Raw genomic sequence first — 24,542 nt, 5'->3', positions numbered from 1 at the left:
AAATTAAGGTGAACAGCTTGTATAATCGTATTTTTATTGCCCTGAATAACATATATGATTCTAATCGTGCTCGCTCTCTTTGTATTTAGTGTAAAGTCTTATGGCACCGAGAACTGAAGCATCGAAGCGACACGATGCTACAATCCAACCCATTATACAGGTCGGACTCGATTATATACAGACTCGATTATTTATAGACTCGATTATATGTGATTCGATTATATACAGTTTGGAAAAAAATATTTTTTTTATATATAGGGTTGGGGAAAAAGAAATGTCGTATTTCTGATCGAAATTTGACGCTTCATTTAACATACTTAAAATTATCCAATTTAAGTCAAATATGCGTCGTTTTGTTCACAAACTTGTTCCCATTTAGAAACTCCTTCTCTTTATTTGCAAAAAAAACTCAGAAAGCCAGTTTTCGCACGCCTCTTTTGAGGCCAACTTAGTATCACCAAGAGCGTTTTGCATGGACCGGAAGAGATGATAATCACTTGGAACCAGATCCGGACTATACGGTGGGTGCAATAGGACATCCCATCCGAGCTCCCGTAGCTTCTGGCGGGTCATCAAAGATGTGTGAGACCGAGCATTTTCCTGGTGGGAAACAACACCATTCCTATTGATCATTTCTGGTCACTTCTGGTCAATCGCCTGCTTAAAACGGTCAAGCTGCTCACAGTAGAGAACCGATTTGAGGGTCTGGCCATAGTTGAGCAGCTCATAGTGGATGATTCCCTTCCAATCCCACCAAACACACAGCAAAACCTTCCTGGCCGTCAATCCAGGCTTGGCGATGTTTTGGTGCGGCTCACCGCGCTTCGACCACGACTTTCTTCGCTTTAGGTTGTCGCACGTGATCCACTTTCCATCACCAGTCGGTGACTTTCTTCTTCTTCAAAAATGGGTCGAGTTCGTTCCGTTTCAGCAGTGCATCGCAGGCGTTGATTCGGTCTAAAAGATTTTTTTGCGTCAACTCGTGTGGCACCCATAAATCCAGCTTTTTTTGGAATCCAATCTTCTGCAAATGGTTCCAAACGATTTTATGGTCTATACCCAGTTCCTGGCCAATCGAGCGAGTGCTCACATGCCGGTCTACTTGGATGATTTCAACGATTTTATCGGTTTTTACGACGATTGGCCTATCAGTACGGGGTGTATCTTCGACAGCCACTACACCAGAACGAAATCGATCAAACCAACGCTGTGCTGTGCGAATCGTTACAATATCGGGTCCATAAACTACACGAATTTTTTCGGCCGCCTTCGTTGCAGTTTGACCTCGCAGGTAGTAAAAACGTAAAATATGGCGAATTTTATTTTTTTCTTTATTATAGTGACATTTCGGCTGGTTCGTCACTTTTACTTCCATTTTTGGAAGAATGTCGGGAGTGAGAATTGAACTCGTGATCTCTGCGTGAGAGGTATGGATGTTACCACTACGCCAGATCGCCTCCACATATGGCGAATTTCTTGCTTGGTGGACTCCATCATTGACGCGCTATAACTTGAGACGGAAAAGGACAATCACAACACTGTCAAAACGACACTTGTAGCACAGATTGTCGTCTTTGAATAGCCGTATAGTACGACCCGATGCGATAAGTACAACACAAGATATGTTTAAGTGTTGCCATATATTGACAATATACGACATTTCTTTTTCCCCAACCCAATATGAATTACTTCATGAAGAAATGTAACCTTTTAACGTTAAGGCCTCATTGACCATCTTTGTGTTGTTACAGAATAACTACGTCCACGCAACAATTATCAGCGAAGATCGATCCACGGTCGAAATAAGATCGATTCATCCATACAACTGCTCTGCTCTGCAAGACACATCGGGCTGCTGTTCTATAAATAACTCAACAATGATCAATCAACTGTCTCCGCTGTCCGGTCTAACTGGATAATGGAACAACAGAACGAAAACTCTTACGCCTATATGGCAACTGTGTAAATGTGTACCATATGCAATGGTATAGGTGCTCCCGTGGCCGAGTGGTTAGCGTCATAACTAACATGCCGGGGGTTCGGGTTCAATTCCCGTTCTGGTCGGGGGAAGTTTTCGTCAAAGAAATTTCCTCCGACTTGCACTGTGATCACGCGTATTCTAGAGCTTGCCACTCAGAATGCATTCAAGGCGTGTTATTTGGCATAGAAATCTCAACTAAGTACTAATAAAAATGACGCAAGTAATACTACGTTGAGACGGCGAAGTTCCTCTAGGAACGTTAGTGCCATTGAAGAAGAAGAAGAATGCAATGGTATAGAAGGGAATACTCTAACGCCGAAAACATGGCAACTGTGTAATGTGCTAATTATAGATATGATAAACATGTGACATGTACACGATTGAAATTCGGCTCTGTTACAGCTAAAAATGCTAATGAGCCTAAAATAAACAAAAGGGATAAAAAAAACGTTAAGGTGTAATTTAAGTGGCTGTTATAAGTGCAGTGGGGTAAAAATCGTGATTTTGCATGAATTTTGACCAGGAATTGTTTGTACCGATATTGCAGCCAAATTAAGAAAGATAGATAGATAGTTTTAATTCATAGAAACAATCTAGTTTAATATAAATTTTTAGGATGAAAATTATTATAACACATTAAAAATTATTAACTTTTAAGTTTTTCGCTTCCAAAATGTTATTAAAATCCGCTAATTTAGATGTTCCACTACAATATCCTGTACTAAATTTTCTTATCCTTAAAATGAAAGCAACAGAATCGTCTTCTGCAGCGTACTTTTTAATGTAGAGCCAGTTTGAAGCACGGAGTCCGAAACAAAAACAAATCTATAACTCTGTCATTGTTGAAATTCGAATATATGCGTAGAAGGATTTTTTTTCATCAAATATGATCGTCTATCACCTCCTAAGAGAATCTGGATAAATATATTTTTTTCATGTGAGAAAGATGTTTTCTGATTTTAAGGGGATGAATCAAAAATCAAATTCTTCTTTTATATTCAAAAAACGAAAAATAGACGCAAAAAACGAATAAAACATTTTTTTTGACTCGATTATATACATTGAAAAGAAATCAGAAACTGTATAGGGTAAATGATCTTGGTTTGTCCAATTTAGGGTATTTTCACGTAACTAGTAAATAAAAATCAATGGGTCAATGCGGCTTTCCGTTCAGTGTAAAATCCCGATTTAGGCGTAAAAAAGACGGGTGGGTAATGTCGGGGACATAACCGGAGTGACGTAGGACTATATAAAGGGGACAGCTTTTGCTAAATATATATTTTAAATATATTGTTTTATTTTCTTCTGCTACGTGAATACCTACCTATCTACCTGAAAAATGGATTAGTTTACTGTTTACTCTTCATGAACATGTTGGGGGTTCTGAAAAGAACCTTTGGTGTTGTGTTTTTGCGTTTTTTTTTACAAACTTTCTCAATTTTATCTCGCTGTCTTATAGTTAATTCTTGATTTTTTTCCGAAGGCTTTGTACTTATTAAATGTCCAACGCCGGGCATCTTTCGGCGTATGCACATATCGTACAATCAAAATGATGGCTGTGATAGGGGATGCATAGGTGGTCATCAGCTCATTCACTATCATATATTTCACTATTGAGCACATTACCGTACCTTAAACTGTTTCCGTGTTTCGGAGACGAATGAATTGTAAGATTTGTAGTTTCCGCAAACAAAGTAAATAAAAATGAAAAAGAACTGAGGTTTTGGAGACGAACTCTACGATCTGTCGAGAAATAAACGAGCTATAAGCGTTCTGAAAAACCAACAGTAAATACATGGACGAATGACCTTCGGATTAAAGCCCTTTAAAATAGGAACAGAGCAGCAGGAAATACATAGAGGCGAATGAACTGCAAAGTTCAAAGCCTCCTAAAAACAAAGAAAGAAGAATAAGGAAATACATAGCTCATCATGTTGCTCCTTAGTTATTTTTCTATACAATGCAGATGTAACGTCATTCATTTTTCAACATCAGTTATCAACCAAAGAAAGCAGTTCTTGCTATCGAGAAAATTCGTTAATGCCATCCTGCATACAATGTGTTGTAATTTGAAGCCATTTTTAATTCAGAAACCATGCATGGGTTTGTGAAAACTGAATGATCAATTTAAAAGACCCCAACCACAAATAAGTTCAAGAACAAGATAAACAAAATAAATCAGTTTATATTATATGTCATATTATGTCTCTTTAGAATGCATTGGTATTGTGAAAAACTTTCAATAACTCTTCTTTGAAAGGTTTAATGGCCCTGAAAAGCGCCGTGTTTTACGGTGGCTGGTTTTGCCACCAAAGCAGTCTGTATAAACAAACTTTTTCCTTCTTCTACCTGCTTCCGTTTTGCGATTGCGTTTGCCACTCGCTGAATCTAGTTGTTGCCACCGAACCGAATGTGCTCTGTTCTGTTCGGTTTTGCGGGTTTTTTTTATTGTTGTGAGCAGTTTTGCAAGCCAACTCGAGCACTCCGGGGGCCGAAATTCTATAACCGCTATTAGGTATACTGGTGCTCCGGCACCAATCCGTTGATGCGATGTGATGTGAAACGATGCCACACAACCACACTGATTTACGATTTGAAAGAGAATGATATATTTTCAGCGGATCCGCGCCTTTTGTACTCTAGCGGTACACACTCACAGGATAGAGACAAATCAGCAGACTAAGCCAAAGGGGCGAGTCCAACGAGACGAACGAAAGAGCGTTAAAAGGCAGCGATGGCAAAAAAATACATTCATTACGATTTGTTCGCTAGTTGGATTCACAGGCAGGCTAAAAAGGGTCCTTTTCAGGATCACAAAATTATCTTTAATCTAAAGAGTTTATTGTTTTGTTATCACTCGATATCCCCATCTTGTTCGGCTAAACCTTCCTGTTTAGCGATTGCGTTTGCCACTCGCCACAGCTTTCACAGTTGGAAAATTTCTTCCCATCCAGCTTGTGACATTTTGTACAGTAAATTACATTTAATGCGACGTGCCGAAACACCACTCAGTGTCGCATTGGAGGCGATTTTAACCTGTAATTGAACATTTGCGATGACAGTGGTACAGTGTCGACTTTCGATGTGGGGTCATAATTTGGACCTCGAACTTTATGTTTACAAAAATGTCCAACTAAATATGTCGCATTACAGGTCCGTTCAATTAGCTGAATGTCGAGCTAAATGTAAATTACTGTACTTTCAATCTAGAAGCAATTTAAAAATTAATGAATATTGAATAATCGGGAAAGTCCCCAACCATAAATAAGCTCAGAACAACTGCCAAATTCACATACTCATCATATACTGGCAAACAAATTATGAAAATATCAATTTGTGTTTTATTATTATTTTGGATATTAATTTAGAAAGCATTGAACTGTATTTCGTAAACTCTTTTTTGAAAGGTTTAATGGCCCTGATAAGCGCCGTGTTTTATGGAATTTTAGAAAACTTAGTACTCGTGGTTTTGAAAAAAACCATTTCGAACGCCCTCGATCCCGCCTTATTCTGGATTTGCCACCAAAGCAGATTGTATAAAGAACAAACTTTTTTCTTCTGCTACCAGCTGCCGTTTTGCGATTGCGTTTGCCACTCGCTGCAACTGCCTGTTGTTGTCTTGATGTCCACCGAACCGAATGTGTTCTGTTCTGAATGCGGGTTTTCTTATCGTCGCGAGCAGCTTTACCAGCCAACTCGATCACTTCGACGGCCGAAATTATAGACTGGTGCACTGGTACTAACGCGCTCGGCCTAGCTACCCTTGCGGGGAACTCCAGATCAACACGGTTCGAGCGGGATTTTGCCTTTCCCTTCACTTTTCCTCCTTTGCCATGTCCAGACATGGCTGCTTGGGTTGGTTTGTTGAATTGTTTGGATGCGAACCGATGTGGTGTACGGTTTGAATGAGAATGATCGTTACGGCAGCGGAGCGGGGATTTTTAAGCTGACTGGCTGGCTCGAGAATTACGCATGTGTGAGACAGCGACCAATGTTTCGTTCATTTTTTTCTTTTTCCTTTCCAATGGTGCTTCATTCTATTTCGCTGCTGCTCTGGTTGCCCGTTTTGGTCGGTACGATTTGAGGAGCACAAAATGGACCAATCAAAAATGGGCACATAGTGCATTTGGACAATGCTTGATATTTCACAATTATTCAATTATTTATCTCAAGAAAAATGAAATGTTATTCATCATGATAGATGCGTAGATATATTTCCTATCAATTGATGCCAAAACCATTGCGATCTATTGAGAAATGCTCGAGTTATAAGCGTTCCAAATCTTGCATTTTTTCCTACTTGTTCAGTGCCTAGATTTCCATTTCACCCCCTATATCTTCCGGTTAGACGTAGTCCTACGTCAAAAAAAGAAGGTTGGATAATGTCCTGGACATAACAGGAGAGACGTGGTACTACACCAAGGGGTGTCAATTTTAATAACTTTTTGAATATCCAACTATTTTTTCAGTATCCCTTACTTCTTAAACGCTCCCAAATACATCATTCCCAAAGAAATACCCTTTAAATTATACTATAAAGTACTTTTCGAACCAAACCAAATGGGTTGCGTGGTGGCGGCGGAGGCGATAGCAACCGCATCGGGACGAATTTTCACTTCCAGTTTCCAACCGAAGAACACAGTTCTCATAGTAAGAAAATACATTTTTTGGCATCTGGGGTAAAATGTGTTGTTTTGAAAAATCAAATACGATACAAATCACATCCAAAATTTCTGGATACTTTTTTGTAAAAAATACCTCAGCTTTCAAGAAAAAAATATATAAAAAAAACACCCTTTGGTTCGAAACCATGTAAACAATGAAAAATAATTACAATCAATCAATACGGATACAAAATCTATTTTTTCGCAAGTATAACTTTTTTTTCTAAAATGGTGCTGAATGGTTTTAATTTGATTTGTCGATCATCTGAATTGGCCGAGTAGTTCAATTATGATTTTTTTAAAGTCATTAAAAAAAATTAAAAATACAGGACTAATATTTTACGACAAGGATAAGGATAAATCTGAAAGCCACTATACGGGTTTGGCATGGCATGGCTGTATATTGAGTTAAAAATAACATTCTTCAATTAAATTGTTATAACTTGAGGGTTCACACGACCTACACCATGTGCAATTTTCTCTCGAGAACTCACCATTTGCTCCTCGGCTGCCGTCGTTGGACCGGTCGGGGCAGACACGTAGGCGTTCGCAATCGAACTGGCCGCTCCGGTTGGGGATCGCTTGGCGCTGATCGTCGACAAAAATCCAGGTCCATGGGATGACGGTGGTCCGTACACAGGCTTAGTCACGATGATCCTGTGTGAGCGAACATTGCATCAGGGTGGTAGTTTTGAACGGAGGGAAAAGAGAGAAAAAAGTTTAAGCTTCGAATCAAAGTTTTATATGATTTTGTAGATATAATCCGACAACCAGAAAGATGCTCCAGAATTTCGTAAAATTGCTTTCTAGGATAAGGGCAATTGGAGCGGGTACTAAGCAACGATCGGTGTCAAAACAAATGCTTGGATACAGGTATCTGCTACTCCACAGATGATGGGTTAGTTTGCACTGTTCGGCACGCACTCCGATGGACCAGAGAGTGGATGGGTGATAGCGGGTTGTGATTTTGGTTATGGCTGTGGATTTTATTTTGCGCTGTTCACACCAGCCCCGACATGGTGGGTTCGGAGGAATTGTTAGTACACCACTTCCTGAACATGCTTATGTTCTTCCGATAACCATCAATGGCTATGGAAGGTGTGTTAGTCACGGATGAACAATTAGTGCGCGTGAGAGACTTTTTTTGCCTTCCCTGCGCCCCGCCGGCGGTAGGTTTGGTCTCGAAAACCTTTATGTTTGTATCTTGCGGGTGGGAATATGGGTGTTGGTATGCTGCTGTCGAATTGGGAGGTGGTGACATCGGTGATTTCACACTCTAAGCACTGTGGCTTTACCGGGGTACAACCTACCTTTGCTGGTGCGGATGCGTGAGTGGATTTACATTGCTGCTGTGACTGTGACCACCACTGGCAGGCAGTGAGGAGAATGATGTTGATGTTGGTGCTGTTGTTGAACCTGTGCCCAAACCCCATGCATTGATTTCATTCAAATCATCGTACTTTGGCTTGAATGAGGTGTCTACGTAAGAGTTTCTATCGCTAATGAACCTGCATTTTAAGGGAGGTGATTTGTAGTGTGGTTTACGCATTAGTTTTCGCACTGGCAGTTGTTTCGTTTGCGTGTTTCGTGTACTGTTTCGTATCGTGGGTTCTTTGGGTGTTTGTTCGTTGGTTTGTGGGCTTCGCTGGCACCACTTGAAGCACGTGGCGAGGCGATATCGGTCTTAACAACTAAACATTCACCTAGCAACAACAACCTACAGCACCGACACAAATAACGTGGCGACTGATTTTTGTTTTGTTTTGATACAAATTGGCTTGACTATGCACTGTGCGCCGCGCACACTTGAGAATCATAATTTTTGGGGAGAGCTTTTAATCCAGTTGAAAAAAGTTATCGTACCAAATGGAACTACAAATAGAGAATAAAATCGAAGAAACGTGTATAAGTCAATTTGGCAAATATCGAGGGGACGTCAAACTTAGGCATATGCTCTACCAGATGTACAGTTTTCCGAAATATACTTCATCTCAATCGTGATGGAACGTAACATGAATGGTTAGTATATTATGTGACAATGAGTGTACCGATCTGGTTGTAGGAGTATTTGATACAGGAACTTATTTGATAATTTATTAAAAAGAAACTAGAAGAAACATTAAAATCTAATAGATAATGAATACGAAGGATACGAAAAATGATTTTTTTTTGGTGTTAATCTAAAAGAAATTTAAATGGAGGGGTTTCAACAAATACAATTCCACTGCAATATGTGAAGTTGCGCTATTCTCGAAACCACAATGAAAATCACATCGTATTGGTTATTGTAATTATTAATAAATTTATAATACATTATGTTTGAATCAACTTTATAATTTACTATGGTTTAGTCTTCTGAGATTACATTTCAGCACATTCCCACTGTTATCCCACGGCTTGAATGATTTCGATTTCCAGCTGTTACACGATTTTTTTCACGATCTAACATTATATTTTGCCAAAGAAAGAATTGCAGCAACGTCAAATCGCGTTATCTCAGTTTTCAATTGACTAAAATTTTCGTTCAATAGAGACGGATTTCATGCCAACTCGTCTCAGGATCTCAAGAGCAGTGAAACGTTGTGGGAAAAAAATACAACTAATCTTAATTTTGCTTAAAGTCAAGATAGCGATATAGCGTATTCGACAAAGTTTTAGATCTTATTAAAATGTGAACTTTTGTCGGTGACATTAACTTTCTATCTTTGATAGTTTGTGGAATACATGGCATTTTTCTATGGAGACTCTTGCAAAAATAATGTTTTACTCATAACATTTTTGTGTGTACATTCGCGCGTTTGACATTTTCTTGACATGTTTTTAAATAAAAAAACGTTTGCAGAAAACGTAAATCGCGATAATTTATACATCAACATGTACATTAATGGTATTTTTTTTTCAGAGAAAACATGAAAAAGTTGTCGTTGGAAAAACTCTTTCCCTGTAAATGTACCCAACTGCTGATGTATGGGTGACTTGTTGGAAACTGTAAGGGCTATTCATATCTATTTTTGTCAGAATTTATACACAAAAATGTTATGAGCAAAACATTATATTTTTGAAGTCTCCATAGAAGAATGCCACGTGATCCAGAAACTATAACAAAAAGAAAGTTAATGTTCTCGATGAAAGCTCATACTTGAATAAGATCTAATACTTTGTCGAAAACACTATATCGCTATCTTGACTTTAAACAAAATTAGGATAAGCTGTAATTTAATATTTTATTTTTTTAAAGAATTTAACAAAATATGTTTTTGAGAAAAATGATTTTCAACTTTTAAAATATTTTTTTTACGTAGAACTAGGTCTTTTATTTCTGTACTGGGGTGTAAGTACAAAGTTTCGAAAATGAGAGCGTTACGTCGGAGTGACAAGATTTTCGCTGCTGTGGCGAAGCTAATTTCATTCATCATGGAAGCGCTGATGAACAGTGTCACCAAGAGTTTGATTGTGCACACAAAGGGGATTGGTGCGTCGGGTTCGTTAAAGATTCCTCCTAAGACCAAAAGGGAATCCACCGTAGAGAAAAATGGTGCCACTAAGAAAGCGACCAAGAAAGCATCATCATCGAAAAGGATTGAAGCATTGAAGACAGCCGCCACATACACACACACACGTGCGCAACTCTTTCCGTTTGGTGGTCATAAAGTCAGCATTGATTGCCGGCGGGCGTCGAGCAACGTGGAGAAGAAACCATAAATTATATCACCGCTGCTGACAAATAATCTATCAGTTCTGATTAGAACTTTGAATTACGTTGAAACGAAAGAGTTTACTTGGTTTTTATTCATAACTAGCTGACCCGGCAAACTTCGTTTTTTGTTATCAAATTTGTTTTTTGTTATCAATACCTTCAAACATTCACGTTTTCTTACTATGAGCAAGTTCATGGGTTCAATCGCAGAACTGTTCATTGATTGATCTTCTATTCGACCCCGTTGAATTTACATTTTACTATAAAATTCCTAGTATTTCTAACAAAACTCATCATTATAATCAGATTATTTTCAGACACAATTCTCGTTCAAGATTTTTTAACCACTTGCAAATAACATGTAACGGAGTATAAATGTTTTATACAGAAAATATTATAGAATAAAGACAGTCCTTAATCGGACAATTCCTTGCTCGAGTTCTGCTCTTATCAACACATTCGGCGATACTCTTTCATTGGTATAGACAAAAGAAGATATAGGAGTGCGTTTTATCACATTAAAATCCATTTCCAGTTTCGAACAAAGATCAATTTCGCTAGCGCAAACATCAAATGGACTAACAGCACCTGTCACTATGTAATTGTAGAACATATGGTAATTTAATTTTCCGAATTTTCTCTTTTTCCTTCAGAGTTTTCCGAAAATTTTCAATTGCCATGTTTGGTTGGAATATTTTTGGTTGAAATATGTGTAATATTTTTATGGGACCCCCTCTCCATTCAAGAGGAGGGAGGGGTGTCATACCATTATAGAAATATTTCTCATACCCAAAAACCCTCACATCTCAAATTGTGCTTGATTAGTTCTCGAGTTATCAGAAGTTTGTGTTTCGTTTGTATGGCAGCCCTCCCCTTAGAGAGCGGAAGGAGTGTCTAACGACCATAGAAATATTTATTGCATCCAACCTCCACATGCCAAATTGTTTGCTTGATAAATTCTCGAGTAATTCAGAAATTGGTGTTTCATTTGCATGGCAGGGGTTTGTGTCTGTGGTTTATATCTGTTATATAACCGCAAGGTGGACGTAGGACTACCACTGGTTCTGTAATCATTTGTTTGAAATTGCATCTGTATCAATTCTCAATGAATGAATGAATTAATATTTTTAAAGATTTCTGAAAGTATTTCTATTTAGTATTAGTGTATGAGTGGATGAATATGTTTATGAAATTATTATTAACATGACATTAAACTATTTCGAACTTGTTTTTGGTCCATAAAATAATTGCTGGATTCGCGTGGCTTTGCAAAAGCAAGTGATGAAGTTTGATACATAATTTTATTTTCTCGTGATAATAATACAAAATACTTCCTAATGAAGTGATAATCATACCACTACGTTCAACCGGCAAAGAGTTATTAACGTTTGAAACCTTGTATAATAAGTGTCGCGCTCTTGTTCTCGAAACTTTGAACATACACCTCAGTATAAAAATGAAATTGTTTTTTTTCCCTTTTCAAAAAATAGTCTAATTCCTTTCCTAAGAATCCAAGAAAGCAAAGTTGCTCAAATGACCAATATTTTCACACACAACATTTTACTGCAATCTGAGATGTTGCTGCCGATGGCCAGTTGTGGTGGCATGAAATTCTTCTAATGCTGAATAAAAAAAAAATCACTGGATACACACGTTGTTCGCTTGCTAAACGATCCATGTGAAAACAAAAATGCAAACCTGTATCACACGTTTGATGACATCAAATTTTTACAGCTATAAGAATACATGGTTATAATTTCCAAACCACGAAATGGAGTACTGTATCAGAAAGCGTCCGAATCGACCTTTCTGATTTAGGGAATGCGTCCCTTGTCGTAACGCCACAATCGTGGTCCTTCTAGTAGCCTTATTTTATAAATACCGGTTAATTTTTTTCATACTGGGTCAGATCAAATAGAAACATTAAGATATTTCTTTTGTTTAAGTTTACATGGAATAGCCAGTCGGGAATCGCCCAAAATAAGCATATTCATATTTTTATTGGCTACAGCACTTGCATGCTAGCAGGCATTACGAAAACAAATCGGTCGATTGGCTCAGTTTTGGCTCGCAATTGATTATCAGAACAGTTAGGCAAAATGGCATTGTTTTGGAAGGAAGGGTGATTTTCGCTCGCCTCAATACCACATATTTTTTTCATTTCAACGGTGCGGTCCGACACGGATTGCACGGACCGAATTTCAAGAATTTTCGACATGTTGTTCAATAACTTCAACACGGTCTTCGTTCTGTTCTAAAATACGATTTCTTTGCAGAACTTCAACTCGGTTTCGTCGTGCTGCAAAAAATGGCATCTCTGTCAAACTGACATATACTTCCCTAAGTCTGAATCGGTCGAACGGAGGACGACAAAGAAAATGCGGAGCGAAAACTGAGGTCGATTTCGAAAAAAAGGTGTTTGAGGCGATACAATGATTTTGAATGGACGATAAATAATTTTTCGTTTTGTTGCCGGTAGTTTTCTGACTGAATACCTTTTTTTTATTGAAATGTTACATAATTCTTCGTTTTTTAATAATTTAATTCGAAAAAATACTACAAATGTAAGTTTACTTGAGAAAGAAGTTTTCTTTACAAAATATTAGATACAGTGATGATCATGATGAAGATTTGATAAGAAATGGTGGGCGACAGATATTAGTGGGGCTCTTCATCAGAAAGTATTATAGGCCGATGAAGATGACGATTCTTTGCACAGTGTCTTATTTGCCTCATTGGAATCTCTGAAGAGTATGCTTGCACCGGTTACACAAAGCCAATCTGTATCAAACTCACAGTTAGGAAAAAGCATTTTCTACCTTACTCTCCTCAGTCATGCGTATACATCGATAACAACACCCGAAAATTACAACGTGAAAATACATTGACGTACAAAAACCGTAACAACAAAAACAACTATAAAAGCAGCATCATTCACCAACACATTCATTCGGCGCGTTTAGGAAATAGAAAAACAAAACCATAACGAAAATAATGCAAAGCACCCTAAGCTACGCTAGCTCAGTCTCAAAAGGGTCCAGTCTGCGTCAATGTCATCTCGTCGGTCTCGTCATACTTACTCCGATCCGAGGCCGGGCCCCGAGCTTTCGTAGTGGAACTCCGGCTGGAAGTGGGCATGCGGTGGGACCGGCGCTCCGTGAATATACTCCGATGGGTGTCCACGCGGGGGCTTGGTGAAGATCAGCTCCGGCAGATGATTACTGTGGTCGTGCGGGTAGACCTGCGTAGAGAGGGAGGGCTATAACATTTGTTAAGTGGAATCAATTATCGGGGATCGAGCAATTCTGGTGCTTACGTAAGACAAGGTCAATGCTCTCTGTGTGGAACATCAAAGACAAACACTATAGGAACTACGAGTAATTGGTTATGCTAGGGTCTAGTCGGTTGGTCTACGTTGGTGAAGGGGTCGGATAATATGCAAACCGTATCGATTACATGATCTTTTTTTTTGCCATGGACCAGTTAGTGTCATGGAGAGTGTCATGACGTGGATTCGTATTTATTGACATTGACGCTATTGAATAAATCTCACCGTATGCAGATGGCTGATGTGATGCTGATGGTGGTGGAAATTCGGTTTGTGGTATGACTGGTGGTAGTACGAGCACAGCTTGAAGATATGTGCGAACGCTGGAAAGAGGAATAGCAGGAACTTGAGGATAAGTTTTTTGGCAGTGCCGACCCCAACCAGCAGCGGCAGTAACCACATGACTTTGATTTTGATGATTTTGATGACGAGAAGCACGCCGAGGAAAGCGAGCAGTAGTTTGCTTTGGAAAAACTTTTCTGTTATGGGCAAGAAATAACAAAAAAAAAAAGACATGAACAATAAATAAACAAAATCAGTTTCATGGTGGTACTCACTGATTTTTTTGAATAGAATTCGCGGGGTTTGGATTCCTCTGGATTCGACTGCTGTTTTCGGGATGAACTCTAGCTTGGCTAACATTCCGTTTCCCTCTATGGCACGTGGTTCGATGCGGAATATAGCACCATCGAACATCATTTCCGGCATTTGAATGTTGACATCGTGTGTTAACATAAACTTAACGGTTTTGCCGTGTAAAGCTGAGGTTACCTCCTCGATTGGGGACGTTGGCTCGAAGTCTGCGAGAGAGAATGAATAAATATTTAGATTCTGTTTGCGATGCCCTATAATTGTTGGATTAATCAAATAATGGGTTCAAAACATGATGATTAATTGAGCGGTTACTAAGCAACTTATAGTCGAAGCAAACGAAAATTTGCGTCGATTATTCTATTCAAAAATTAAGAGTAAAATTTTGAACATGACATTAAACATGATGGTACCATTTAAACTGGTACAGGTAAACTTCGATATAACGTACCCTCGTTATAACGTACCCTCGATATAACGTCACTCGATATAACGTACATTTTACCTCGATATAACGTACACATGATCAAAGTCTAAAAAAAATATTTTTTTAATATTTTTTTTCTGAAAGAACAATAGATTATCTGTATTTTGATACTAAAGCTTGTGTTGTAACTTTAACCAATCCCGAAATACTACTGTTTTGTGATTCCGGATTCTAAATGAATCAAACTTCAATCAACAGAACGAAGGGAAACATCATGAGAAAAGTTGGCTTCGTCTTCCTATTGATTTTATTCATCAACCTTACTCAAAGAGCAACACAATAAAGTAAAATAAGCTACGTTTCAGAGTTCTTTATTATGCTTCGATATAACGTACATTTCGATACAACGTACAATTTTGAAAGTAAAATGTACGTTATATCGAAGTTACCCTGTAGTTTAGTTTCAATTTGGGGTCAACTGATATTCACTCACGAGGATGGCTAGCTAGGTGATCACCGAAGTCGTGTCACGAAGTATTATTTTGAAAAATAACTACTACACCCATAATAGGGTTGACAGAAAAGATGCTTTTTCTTGTGTTAAATAACCAAATGCACAAATAAAAGCATATTTTTCAAGAGTGTTAAAATTCTCAGAATGAATGATAGTTTGAAATTGCATCTAAAGAAATATTCTAAATGGTGCCAAGCTGCGCTAGAACCAAAGCCGGCTGGTTATAAGGGGATTCCACACAACTACGCTATCCACATATCCACTGGTGCTGTCATATTAATGTAGGGGAAATAGGGGGAAAGTGGTCACCCTTAGGAACATGCCCATTTCATGTGTCCACACATCACTACAATTTCCGTTTTTCGAAGAATATTGTAGCTCAACTTATTGTTGTTTTAGATAGCAAGCGGTTTTTATTATGAAAATTTAAAGTAGTACATTTTTCATTATTAGAGAAAAAGCTGAAAAATCGAACATTTTTTAGTGAGGAGATAAAGTGGTTACCCGCACATATGCTAGAAGAGATAGACTAATGCGTGTCTACTTGTCCAAATTTTTTAAATAATTATTGAAAAAGTGGGTATATGTATGAAATGAGCTTGACCTATTCACCTACAGTCGTAATTGAAATTTTCTCATACGTAAGAAACACATAACGTTTTTCATAATGAGGCTTGGTTGAGGTGGCATATTTTTCCAGGGTCAAAACCACAAAAGGGACCCTTTTATGAGCAGAAGGTGATAAGGTATATTATCTTTTGAAAACAGGACATTGTCTGTATTAATTCTCCACTGACCACTTTGCCCCCAAACAACAAAGTAATTTCTGTACGAAATAATCGAAATTTTGTAATGCGAGAAAAATCTGGTAATCGCTTGGTGCCAGGTCCGATGGATGCATTAAAACATCCCAATGAAGCTCCCGGAATTGTGTCTTTGTGATTTGTCTCTTCTTTTGGTAAATTCTGAACGTTTCTGGTCAATCGCTAGCTTCAAGTGGTCCATTTGTTGACAAAAGAGAGCTGAATTTAGTGTAAAAAAAGATTTTTGTTTTAAATGGGAAAAAATAATTAAATATATTTTTTTTAAATACATTGAATTGCACGTATTTTACTGTAGGAGTATCGGCACCATAAACACCATTCACAATTTCAGCGGCATAGCTCGTATTTTCGGCATAAAAGGAAAAGTGTAAAATGTATGGAATTTTCTCTTTGTTGACCTCCATTGTTAACACCCTGTAATTCACAACTGAATGGAACAAACAAAAACACAACAAAAGATTTTTTAGTGTGAAATATCACCTTTACAACGAGCCTAAATTGTAAATTGTATGATCGATATTACGCGAGATATTGATAACTAAAGCCAGCTACCGAGAAAATAATGGATAACTTTTTCCCCAACCTAATATCTGTTCATCTCTCCTAGAATATGTGAACAGTCGTCCAAACTGGTGTCGAAAATATCAGGTCAAGTAAAATAAATTTCACGATTTTTGTTTTTAAAGTCTGCTTCATTTAATATTGGAACAAATTCTTTTGCTCATTGTGGCGCTCCTAGTGGACGGATTCGGAAACTTTTTTCACCCACGTGTCGGGAAATTCATTACCTTTCACCATGTATTTATGTCATAACACCAAACGATAGCATTTTGTAAACAACCGCCATGGAAGCCGAACGAAGAGATAAAATTGTGCACAGTTTTCTTGAAAATCCATTGTTGTCGGCATCTAAGCTAGCTAAACAGCTTAAAATGCCCAGAAATACCGTATGGCGTGTTATCAAGCAGTACAAGGAAACATTGACGACGGCTCGGAAGCCGCATTCGAAGCGTCGGAGTGGAACTGTCGACCGGAAACTGCGTGGGAAAGTCATCAAGGCCGTCAAGAGGAATCCCAATCTTTCAGACCGCGATTTGGCCAATAAGTTCCAGGCCGCTCACAGTACGGTGCGTCGAATTCGTCTCCGGGAAGGAATAAGGTCATTCCGAGCCAGCAAACAGCCAAATCGGACGCTGAAGCAGAACAATGTGGCCAGAATCCGTGCTCGAAAGCTGTACGACCAAGTGCTGACCAAGTTCGACGGATGTATTCTGATGGACGATGAGACCTACGTGAAGGCGGACTTTGGGCAAATCCCAGGTCAAAAATTTTATTTGGCGACGGCTCGGGGGGATGTACCTGCAAAATTTAAGTTCGTGTTTGCGGATAAATTCGCCCGCAAGTACATGATTTGGCAGGGGATATGCAGTTGTGGACAGAAAACCAAAGTCTTTCTCACTGACAAGACAATGACATCAGAAATCTACAAAAAAGAGTGCCTACAGAAACGGATTCTGCCGTTTATTCGTGCCCACGACCGTCCAGTAATGTTTTGGCCGGACCTCGCAAGCTGCCATTACAGCAAAACGGTTATGGAATGGTACGCAACGAACGGGGTCAGCGTAATACCGAAGGACCTCAACCCCCCAAACTGCCCCCAGTTCCGGCCGATAGAGAAATACTGGGCAATCACGAAGCGGAGGCTTAAGGCAAAGGGAAAACTTGTTAGGAACATGACTCAAATGAAGAACTGGTGGAATCAAATCGCCAAAACGGTGGACGAAAAGGGTGTGCGCCGCCTAATGTGCCGTATTACGGGAAAAGTACGAGAATTTCTTCGAAACAGCAATGAATAATTTTTTTAATTTTTTTTTATGAAAGAGTAAAGAAAATGCTACATTTGTATGAAAAACAAATTATGAATTCGTTAATAAACTATACTACACGCAACTATAAACTGAACTACACGCAATTGTTTGTGTTCCAATATTAAATGAAGCAGACTTTATTTACATTTTGATTGGCGACAGTCCACTGAAGTACAGGGTGGCTAAAAAGTCATAAAATTGTTCAAACATAAGGTGACCAGGGTTGCCAACTATTATTTTCAAAAATCAGGAAGAATGATTATAAAAATCAGGAAAAAAATTATGACAGCTCATATTGGGTTGTCCAGAAAGTTCATGAAAGTTCATTTGGGTTAAATAAAATCATCCTTTTTATACAGCCATTCCATGCCGAACCGATATAGTGGTTCTCAGATTTTCGTGGAAATTGGTAATTTTGTTCTTTATCGCAAAACATTTTTATGTAGTATTTTTTAGGGTGACCATTCCCATTTCAGAGTGGTCCGAAAAATCATTTTTCCCTCCATTTTGTTTATATTCCGCAAATGACTTTTTTTTCGAAAATTTATAACTTTCGAATTACTGAACCGATTCCGACGATCGATATATCAAATTGAAAGCAACGAACTAGTCTTCTTTGAAAACATATTACACTTGCAAAAAAATGGATTCTTGACACTTGACTTCATGATTATTGATTATATTCGTTTTTTATAGTTTTCATGGTCTCGGGACCAATGGCACTATATTTTTCATATTTTTTCTTGAGAGCTGCGGATTTTTACATAACATATCCAAAAATCAGAGATGTGTTCTTTTTCGTTTTTGAATTATGATTTTTAAATTTAAACGATGGTCCAAAACACCATTTTTTCCCCTTTTTCTCAAAATTACTTTTTTTAGAAAATCATAACTTTGGAACTACTGAACCGATTCAGCTAATCGGCATATCAAATTGAAGACAATGAGCTGGTATTGAAAAAAAATCACTTTAAAAAAATGGAATTCAAATCACATAAATCTAGTAGTAAATTACCTTTTACTTTGTCATTATAATATTAGATTATTTTCAGACACAATTCTCGTTCAAGATTTTTCAACCACTTGCAAATAACATGTTCTCCGTTACAAGGCATAAATGTTTGAGACAGAAAATCTGATAGAAAAAAGGCAGCCCTAAATCGGACAATTCCTTTCTCGAGTTTTGCTCTTATCTCTTATCAACACATTCGGCGATCTATTTTCATTTATATTTTTATCGTTTTATCGCATTGAAATCCATTTCGACTTTCGAACAAAGATCAATTTCGTTTGCGCAAGCATCAAATGGACTAAATGGACTAACGCTCGTAATTGTAGAACATAAGTTAATCTTAAACACTAAACTTTACTTAAAAAAAACAATTTCTTCTTTTCGAGCACACGATGTGCATCTATTCACTATTCAAATTTAACTCTAACCTTACATTCATTGTCCCTGCTTATATATATCAATGATTTGTGTTTACAACATCTTGAATGTGGGAATGTTTATTCATGGCATCAGCGCGATGCTGATATCGATTCTTGTGAACGGTTGATTGTTTATTCTTGGTCTCCGGGTGGTCCAATAAGTTGTGATTGTTGATGATGATGCAGCTGGATGGTGATTCGGATGTTTATATTCCGCTTATCGGCTATGCGGTCTCGATTTGTGCTAACTGTGCTAACTCCTCCCCTCTTGATTGCTTTGTCCTCAAAGTTTACTTTTGGATGGTGCGTAATGGTGTTGGTGCATCAAAGAATGCTTGAAGTTGTTTTTTTCTTTCGTCTGATAATTCCTCTGTGTTGTTGGTGTCAGGTTTAATTTCCGTTGTTTTTGGTGGCTCATTTATTAGGATGGTCTCAGCGTTTTTGTCGAAGTGGACTGTTATGTTGGCCTTTTGTTTACGTCTGGAAAGGAATCGAAGAATTGCAAATGTGCTTGCGATTAGAATTATTGTTGATAGTCCAAATGATCCAAAGATATTGAGTTTCCAACTCAAGGAATGATTTTGCAGGTTTAATAGTTCCAATTTTTCGCGATGTTCAAGGGTTAAATTCTGAAGGTATTCCACAGGTGGTGCGTCTATGATATGAATTTCGTTAACACGAAGTCCAGTGGTAGGATCATATGTTTTTGCAGGAATAGTTGTTTCATAATTGGAATATTGTTCGCCGTTGATATGAAGATTGCATTGGCTGAATTGTATTAAAAACGATCCATATAGGGGTTGACTGGAATTGGTACAATTTGATGAGACTTCTGCACCAGCGTCATTGATCAAAATTGTTGCATCGTTGATTCGTTTTACGAGTCCCTTTGAATATACCTTTTCAAAGGTGCAATTTGAATGTTTCCCTGTAGTAAGTTTATATATGCATTCATTTGCATGTTCTATTTGAGAATTATCGCATAAGAAATAGTCATCTTGCTCTTCACAAGGTTGATTCAATTCGTAAACATTTGTTTGATTTCTGATAATGTAATTTTTGTTCAATAAAATGCGTTTCATTGACTTGATTATTGAGTCAATGTAGTCGTATTCAAATGTTTCAGTTGATACTTGTGGAATCTTTAGCATATAGATAATGTGCGTATTATTCAGCATTACTTGTGCTTTGGCTTGTGTTAATAATTCTTCGAAGGAAGTTATGTGAATATCGTGGTTTTGTAGAAAGGTTGCAATTTTTGTAAAATCTTTTATCGATAGTAGTTTGCTACTAGGGATTCCGTGTTTGGCCATTAGAATTGCTTCTTCTAATGTTTCTACCTGATTTTGTAATGAGTCTATGTTGGAGAGAATTATCAATTGATTAATTTCGAGGGAATGGTTTTTTGTTCTTTCATTCTCGATCTTTAGTACTTGATTGGTTATGTCTGTTATTTCTTGGATTCGTTTGTCGATAGCTTCGTTGATGAATAACTGCTTGTTGTTCATGGTTATCAGGGCGTTCATGGAGTGATTGATGATTCGGAGATCTTCTGCATCTGGGCTGCCGGCAATCCATTTCCAAACTGTTCCGATTGTATCCCACCTTTTTCTTCTGTTTACAAATGGTTTGATTTTCATAAATGTTTCATATAACTTATAATTTTTGATTTGGATTAATTCATACAATGGATTATTTGAAGGATTATTCTGTATGTCACTATTAACATTGAAAATTGTATTGCCAATTTGAATTAAATCAATAGGATGTACAATGCGTATGTGTTCTATTTTTATTTTTGCTTTTCCTAGTGGTACAATTGCGAGTGGGTTATTTGTAAGGTCGTGTATTTGAATTCCTGCCAGTACTTGAGACGCGCAGAGGGCGAGTCTGTAAAGAAACGAAAAATGTTTTTATTCGCTTGTATTCTTTCGTAAATTACATTTATGGATTTTTCGATTATTGGAATCTATAATGTATGTATTGTGATCTTCTTTTATTTTTATAATGTTGTATCGACTCTTACGTTTATTGTGAGTATTTGTTTTTTCATATGCATAGCTATTGGGTTCGTATGTTTGATAAGCTTTTGGAATAATTTTTTCTTCTTTGTTTTTGTATAATTTTAATATTTTTTCATTATTTTTGTCTCGACTTCTTGCTATTTCTTCATAGGACGCATTATCTCTACTTTCTCCTATATAAATATTTTTTGGTGTTTTGTTAATAAATGAATGTATTGTGTTATTGTATTTATGAGTTGCTTCTTGAATGAGAGTAGTAATTGGCATATCTGGATTTAATGCTTTAACACATCTAGCTATTTCTCGTATTGTAGAGTGACATCTTTCTACTTGGCCATTGGTTTCAGAATGATTAACAGGAGTTTTGAAGATTTTGACACCTAAATTTATAATGTTTTGTTCTACGACATTTGATATAAAAGAACTTTCATTATCTATTACAATTAATGCGGGCAAGTCCCAATCATATAATAATTCCAAAAGAACATTCTTTACATCAGAAATGGCCTTTGACTTAATTGGTTTCATTTTGAGATATTTTGAAAATTTGTCAAGTGAGGATATAAAAAGGAAATTAGCATTGTAACAAAATATATCGAGATGTATGATCTCGCCAGGATAATTAGGGATTGGAGTTCTTACGGGGATAAATTTCTGAGGTTGTCGTTCATATTTTTCCATTTTGCAAATTTCACAAGTTCTTATATATTTCTGGAAAAGTTTATGTATTCCTGGGAAAAAGTATTTCTTTATGAGTTGAAGTGAGTTTTCCTTTGCATTCCGATGAGCGAAATTATGCACATCCTTGATTGTTTCTAACTGTTGTTCTTCATCTTGAATATCTTCTACTTTTGTTTGCGAAAATCTCACTTTCAAAATTTTTGAATTATAGTTTGTTTTATAAATTTCTTGTATAATTCCCATGGTTCGTTCATCTGTCATAATTCCGTTCAATATTCCTGGGTTGAGAAATTGTTGTAGTTTGTCCTTTAGAAAGTTTATATCAAAATTTGGTTCAACAAAAGTGTGTCTGTTGTATTTTTCAAAAAGAACATTAAATTCATAGGATGAATTAGGCCCAATCTGAAAAATTAATTGGTTCCGAAAAACGTTAATGGGAGCCTCAGTTGAGGGTATATAGGAACTGTCATCTTCTTCTGCCGAATGTTGAGTAGGGGTTAATGAATTTATTTGGATGCGTGAAAGTGCGTCAGCTACTACGTTGGATTTCCCTGGTTTATAGAACATTTCATAATCATGTTCCTCAAGGAAAGCTTTCCATCGTTTTAGCTTTGCATTATTGTTTTTGGGTGATAATGTGAATGTGAGTGGGAGATGATCTGTGTAAATTTTTAGTTTTGCTCCGTAGATAAAATTCCTTAAGTTGTGAAGAGCCCATACGACTCCAAGCATCTCTTTTTCGTTTGTTGCGTAGTTTTCTTCGGTCCTGGAAAGAGTTCGAGAAATAAATGTTATTGGTCGTTCGCCGTCCTGGAATTGCTGTGATAACACTGCTCCTATTGCTTTATCTGATGCGTCTGTGGTGAGAATGAAGGTTTTTTCAAAATCTGGAAATGTTAAAACGTCTTTAGAAGATAAAATTTCTTTAAGAGTATTAAATGAATTTCGTGCATCATCATCTAGATTGATGATTGTGTTTTTTGACTGATTTTTCAGAATTTGGCGATGGCCATCCTCCCCTCTTAAAAGTTTTGTAAGGGGTTTTGCGATTTTAGCATAATCTCTTACAAAACGTCTATAATATCCAGACAGTCCTAGAAATGCGCGTAAATCTTTCAGAGTTTTTGGTTCAGGGTATTTACGAATACATTCAACCTTCTTATCGTTTGGTTTTAGACCTTCTTTTGAAACAATAAAGCCAAGAAATTCGACTTCGGTCCTTAAAAATTCTGATTTGTCAGGTTGAATTTTGAAATTAGCTTCTCTTAATGTTTCCAAAATTGTTCTTAAATTTTTCAAATGTTCATCAAGTGTTTTACCGAATATTATGATGTCATCTATATAGACATGACATATTTTTCCTAAGTGTTCTCTTAAAACGTCATCCATTACTCTTTGGAAGATTGCTGGTGCATTCTTTAAGCCAAAGGGTAAACGAATGAATTCATATTTTCCATTATTAACTGAAAAAGCTGTTTTTTCTATATCTTTTTCAGACATTGGGATTTGATGAAATCCTGATGCCAAATCCAATGTGGTAAAAAATTTGTTTTCTCCTAAGTTAGATAGGACTGTGGATGTATCCGGAATTGGATATCTGTCACTAATTGTTTTTGAATTTAATTTTCGGTAATCTATAACCATTCTGTATTTCTTTTCTTTAGAAGCATCCTGTTTCTTTGGTACTATCCAAACTGGTGAGTTGTAAGGGGATCGTGATGGTCTAATAATTCCATCATGTAAAAGTTTTTCTAATTGTTTATTAACTTCAGATTTTAAAGCTTGAGGATAAGGATAAGTTTTGCTATAGACTGCATTTTCGTCAGTAGTTCTGATATCGGCTTTGACCTTTGTAGTAAATGGTAATTTTTCATCCGGAGGTTGAAATAAATCTTGAAAATCTTTTAAAACTTTTCCGAGTCTGTCTTTTTGTTGCTTGTCTAGGTGATCATCTCGAATATTTATTTTGTTGATTTCCTGTAGTTTGTATTGGAGTAGAGGAATAATGAATTTGTTTTCTAAAATTAATTTTTCATTTGAAGTATCTATTACTGCTTTCAATTCTTTTAATGTGTCGTGTCCTATGATTGCATCAAAAGATTTTAATTCATTTAAATGAAAGAATTTAATCAAAACATTAGAATATGGTTTGAATAATTTTCCGCTGGAATATTTATTAATTTTTATATCTCCGCCTACTGAAGATACATAAAAAGGTTTTTTTATTTTGTGGCTGATACTTGCGTATCGAGGGTGAATGAAATTTTTGTTTGATCCTGTGTCAATTAGAATTTTTAGTGGTTCTTTTGCCTTACCAAAATAAAGAAAGTATGGTAGGGCAGATTTTAATCTAAAAAATTTAGTTCTGCTTTTTCTATGTCTTCTTCTTCAGGTGTTTCCCGTTCTTGTGTGTCAATTGTTTTCATATATCGTTCATATTGAGATGATTCTTCGGTTTGTTCCTCTTCATTATATTCGTTATCTATGCATGGATAATCGTGATCATTGGGAT

The 24,542-nt window shown here is 37.0% G+C and overlaps 1 protein-coding gene across 4 annotated transcripts in view; it reads right to left on the bottom strand.

The window, feature by feature from the left end:
• LOC129772021 (uncharacterized) overlaps positions 1 to 24,542 on the bottom strand; it is a 137,185-nt gene that overhangs the window by 33,727 nt on the left and 78,916 nt on the right. For 3 of the 4 annotated variants that reach the window (XM_055776176.1, XM_055776177.1, XM_055776178.1), the window contains exons 3-7: positions 14,228 to 14,470; positions 13,896 to 14,149; positions 13,423 to 13,583; positions 7,956 to 8,153; positions 7,140 to 7,302 (exon numbers count right to left, since the gene is read on the bottom strand). In XM_055776176.1, the coding sequence (XP_055632151.1) occupies positions 7,140 to 7,302; positions 7,956 to 8,153; positions 13,423 to 13,583; positions 13,896 to 14,149; positions 14,228 to 14,470 (1,019 nt within the window). The remainder of the gene's footprint in view (positions 1 to 7,139; positions 7,303 to 7,955; positions 8,154 to 13,422; positions 13,584 to 13,895; positions 14,150 to 14,227; positions 14,471 to 24,542) is intronic. The other variant, XM_055776179.1, reaches the window with a different exon arrangement.

This window comes from Toxorhynchites rutilus, chromosome 1, assembly GCF_029784135.1.
Source record: "Toxorhynchites rutilus septentrionalis strain SRP chromosome 1, ASM2978413v1, whole genome shotgun sequence".
Taxonomy (NCBI): Eukaryota; Metazoa; Arthropoda; class Insecta; order Diptera; family Culicidae; genus Toxorhynchites; species Toxorhynchites rutilus.
This window is presented reverse-complemented; position numbering and strand designations above follow the sequence as displayed.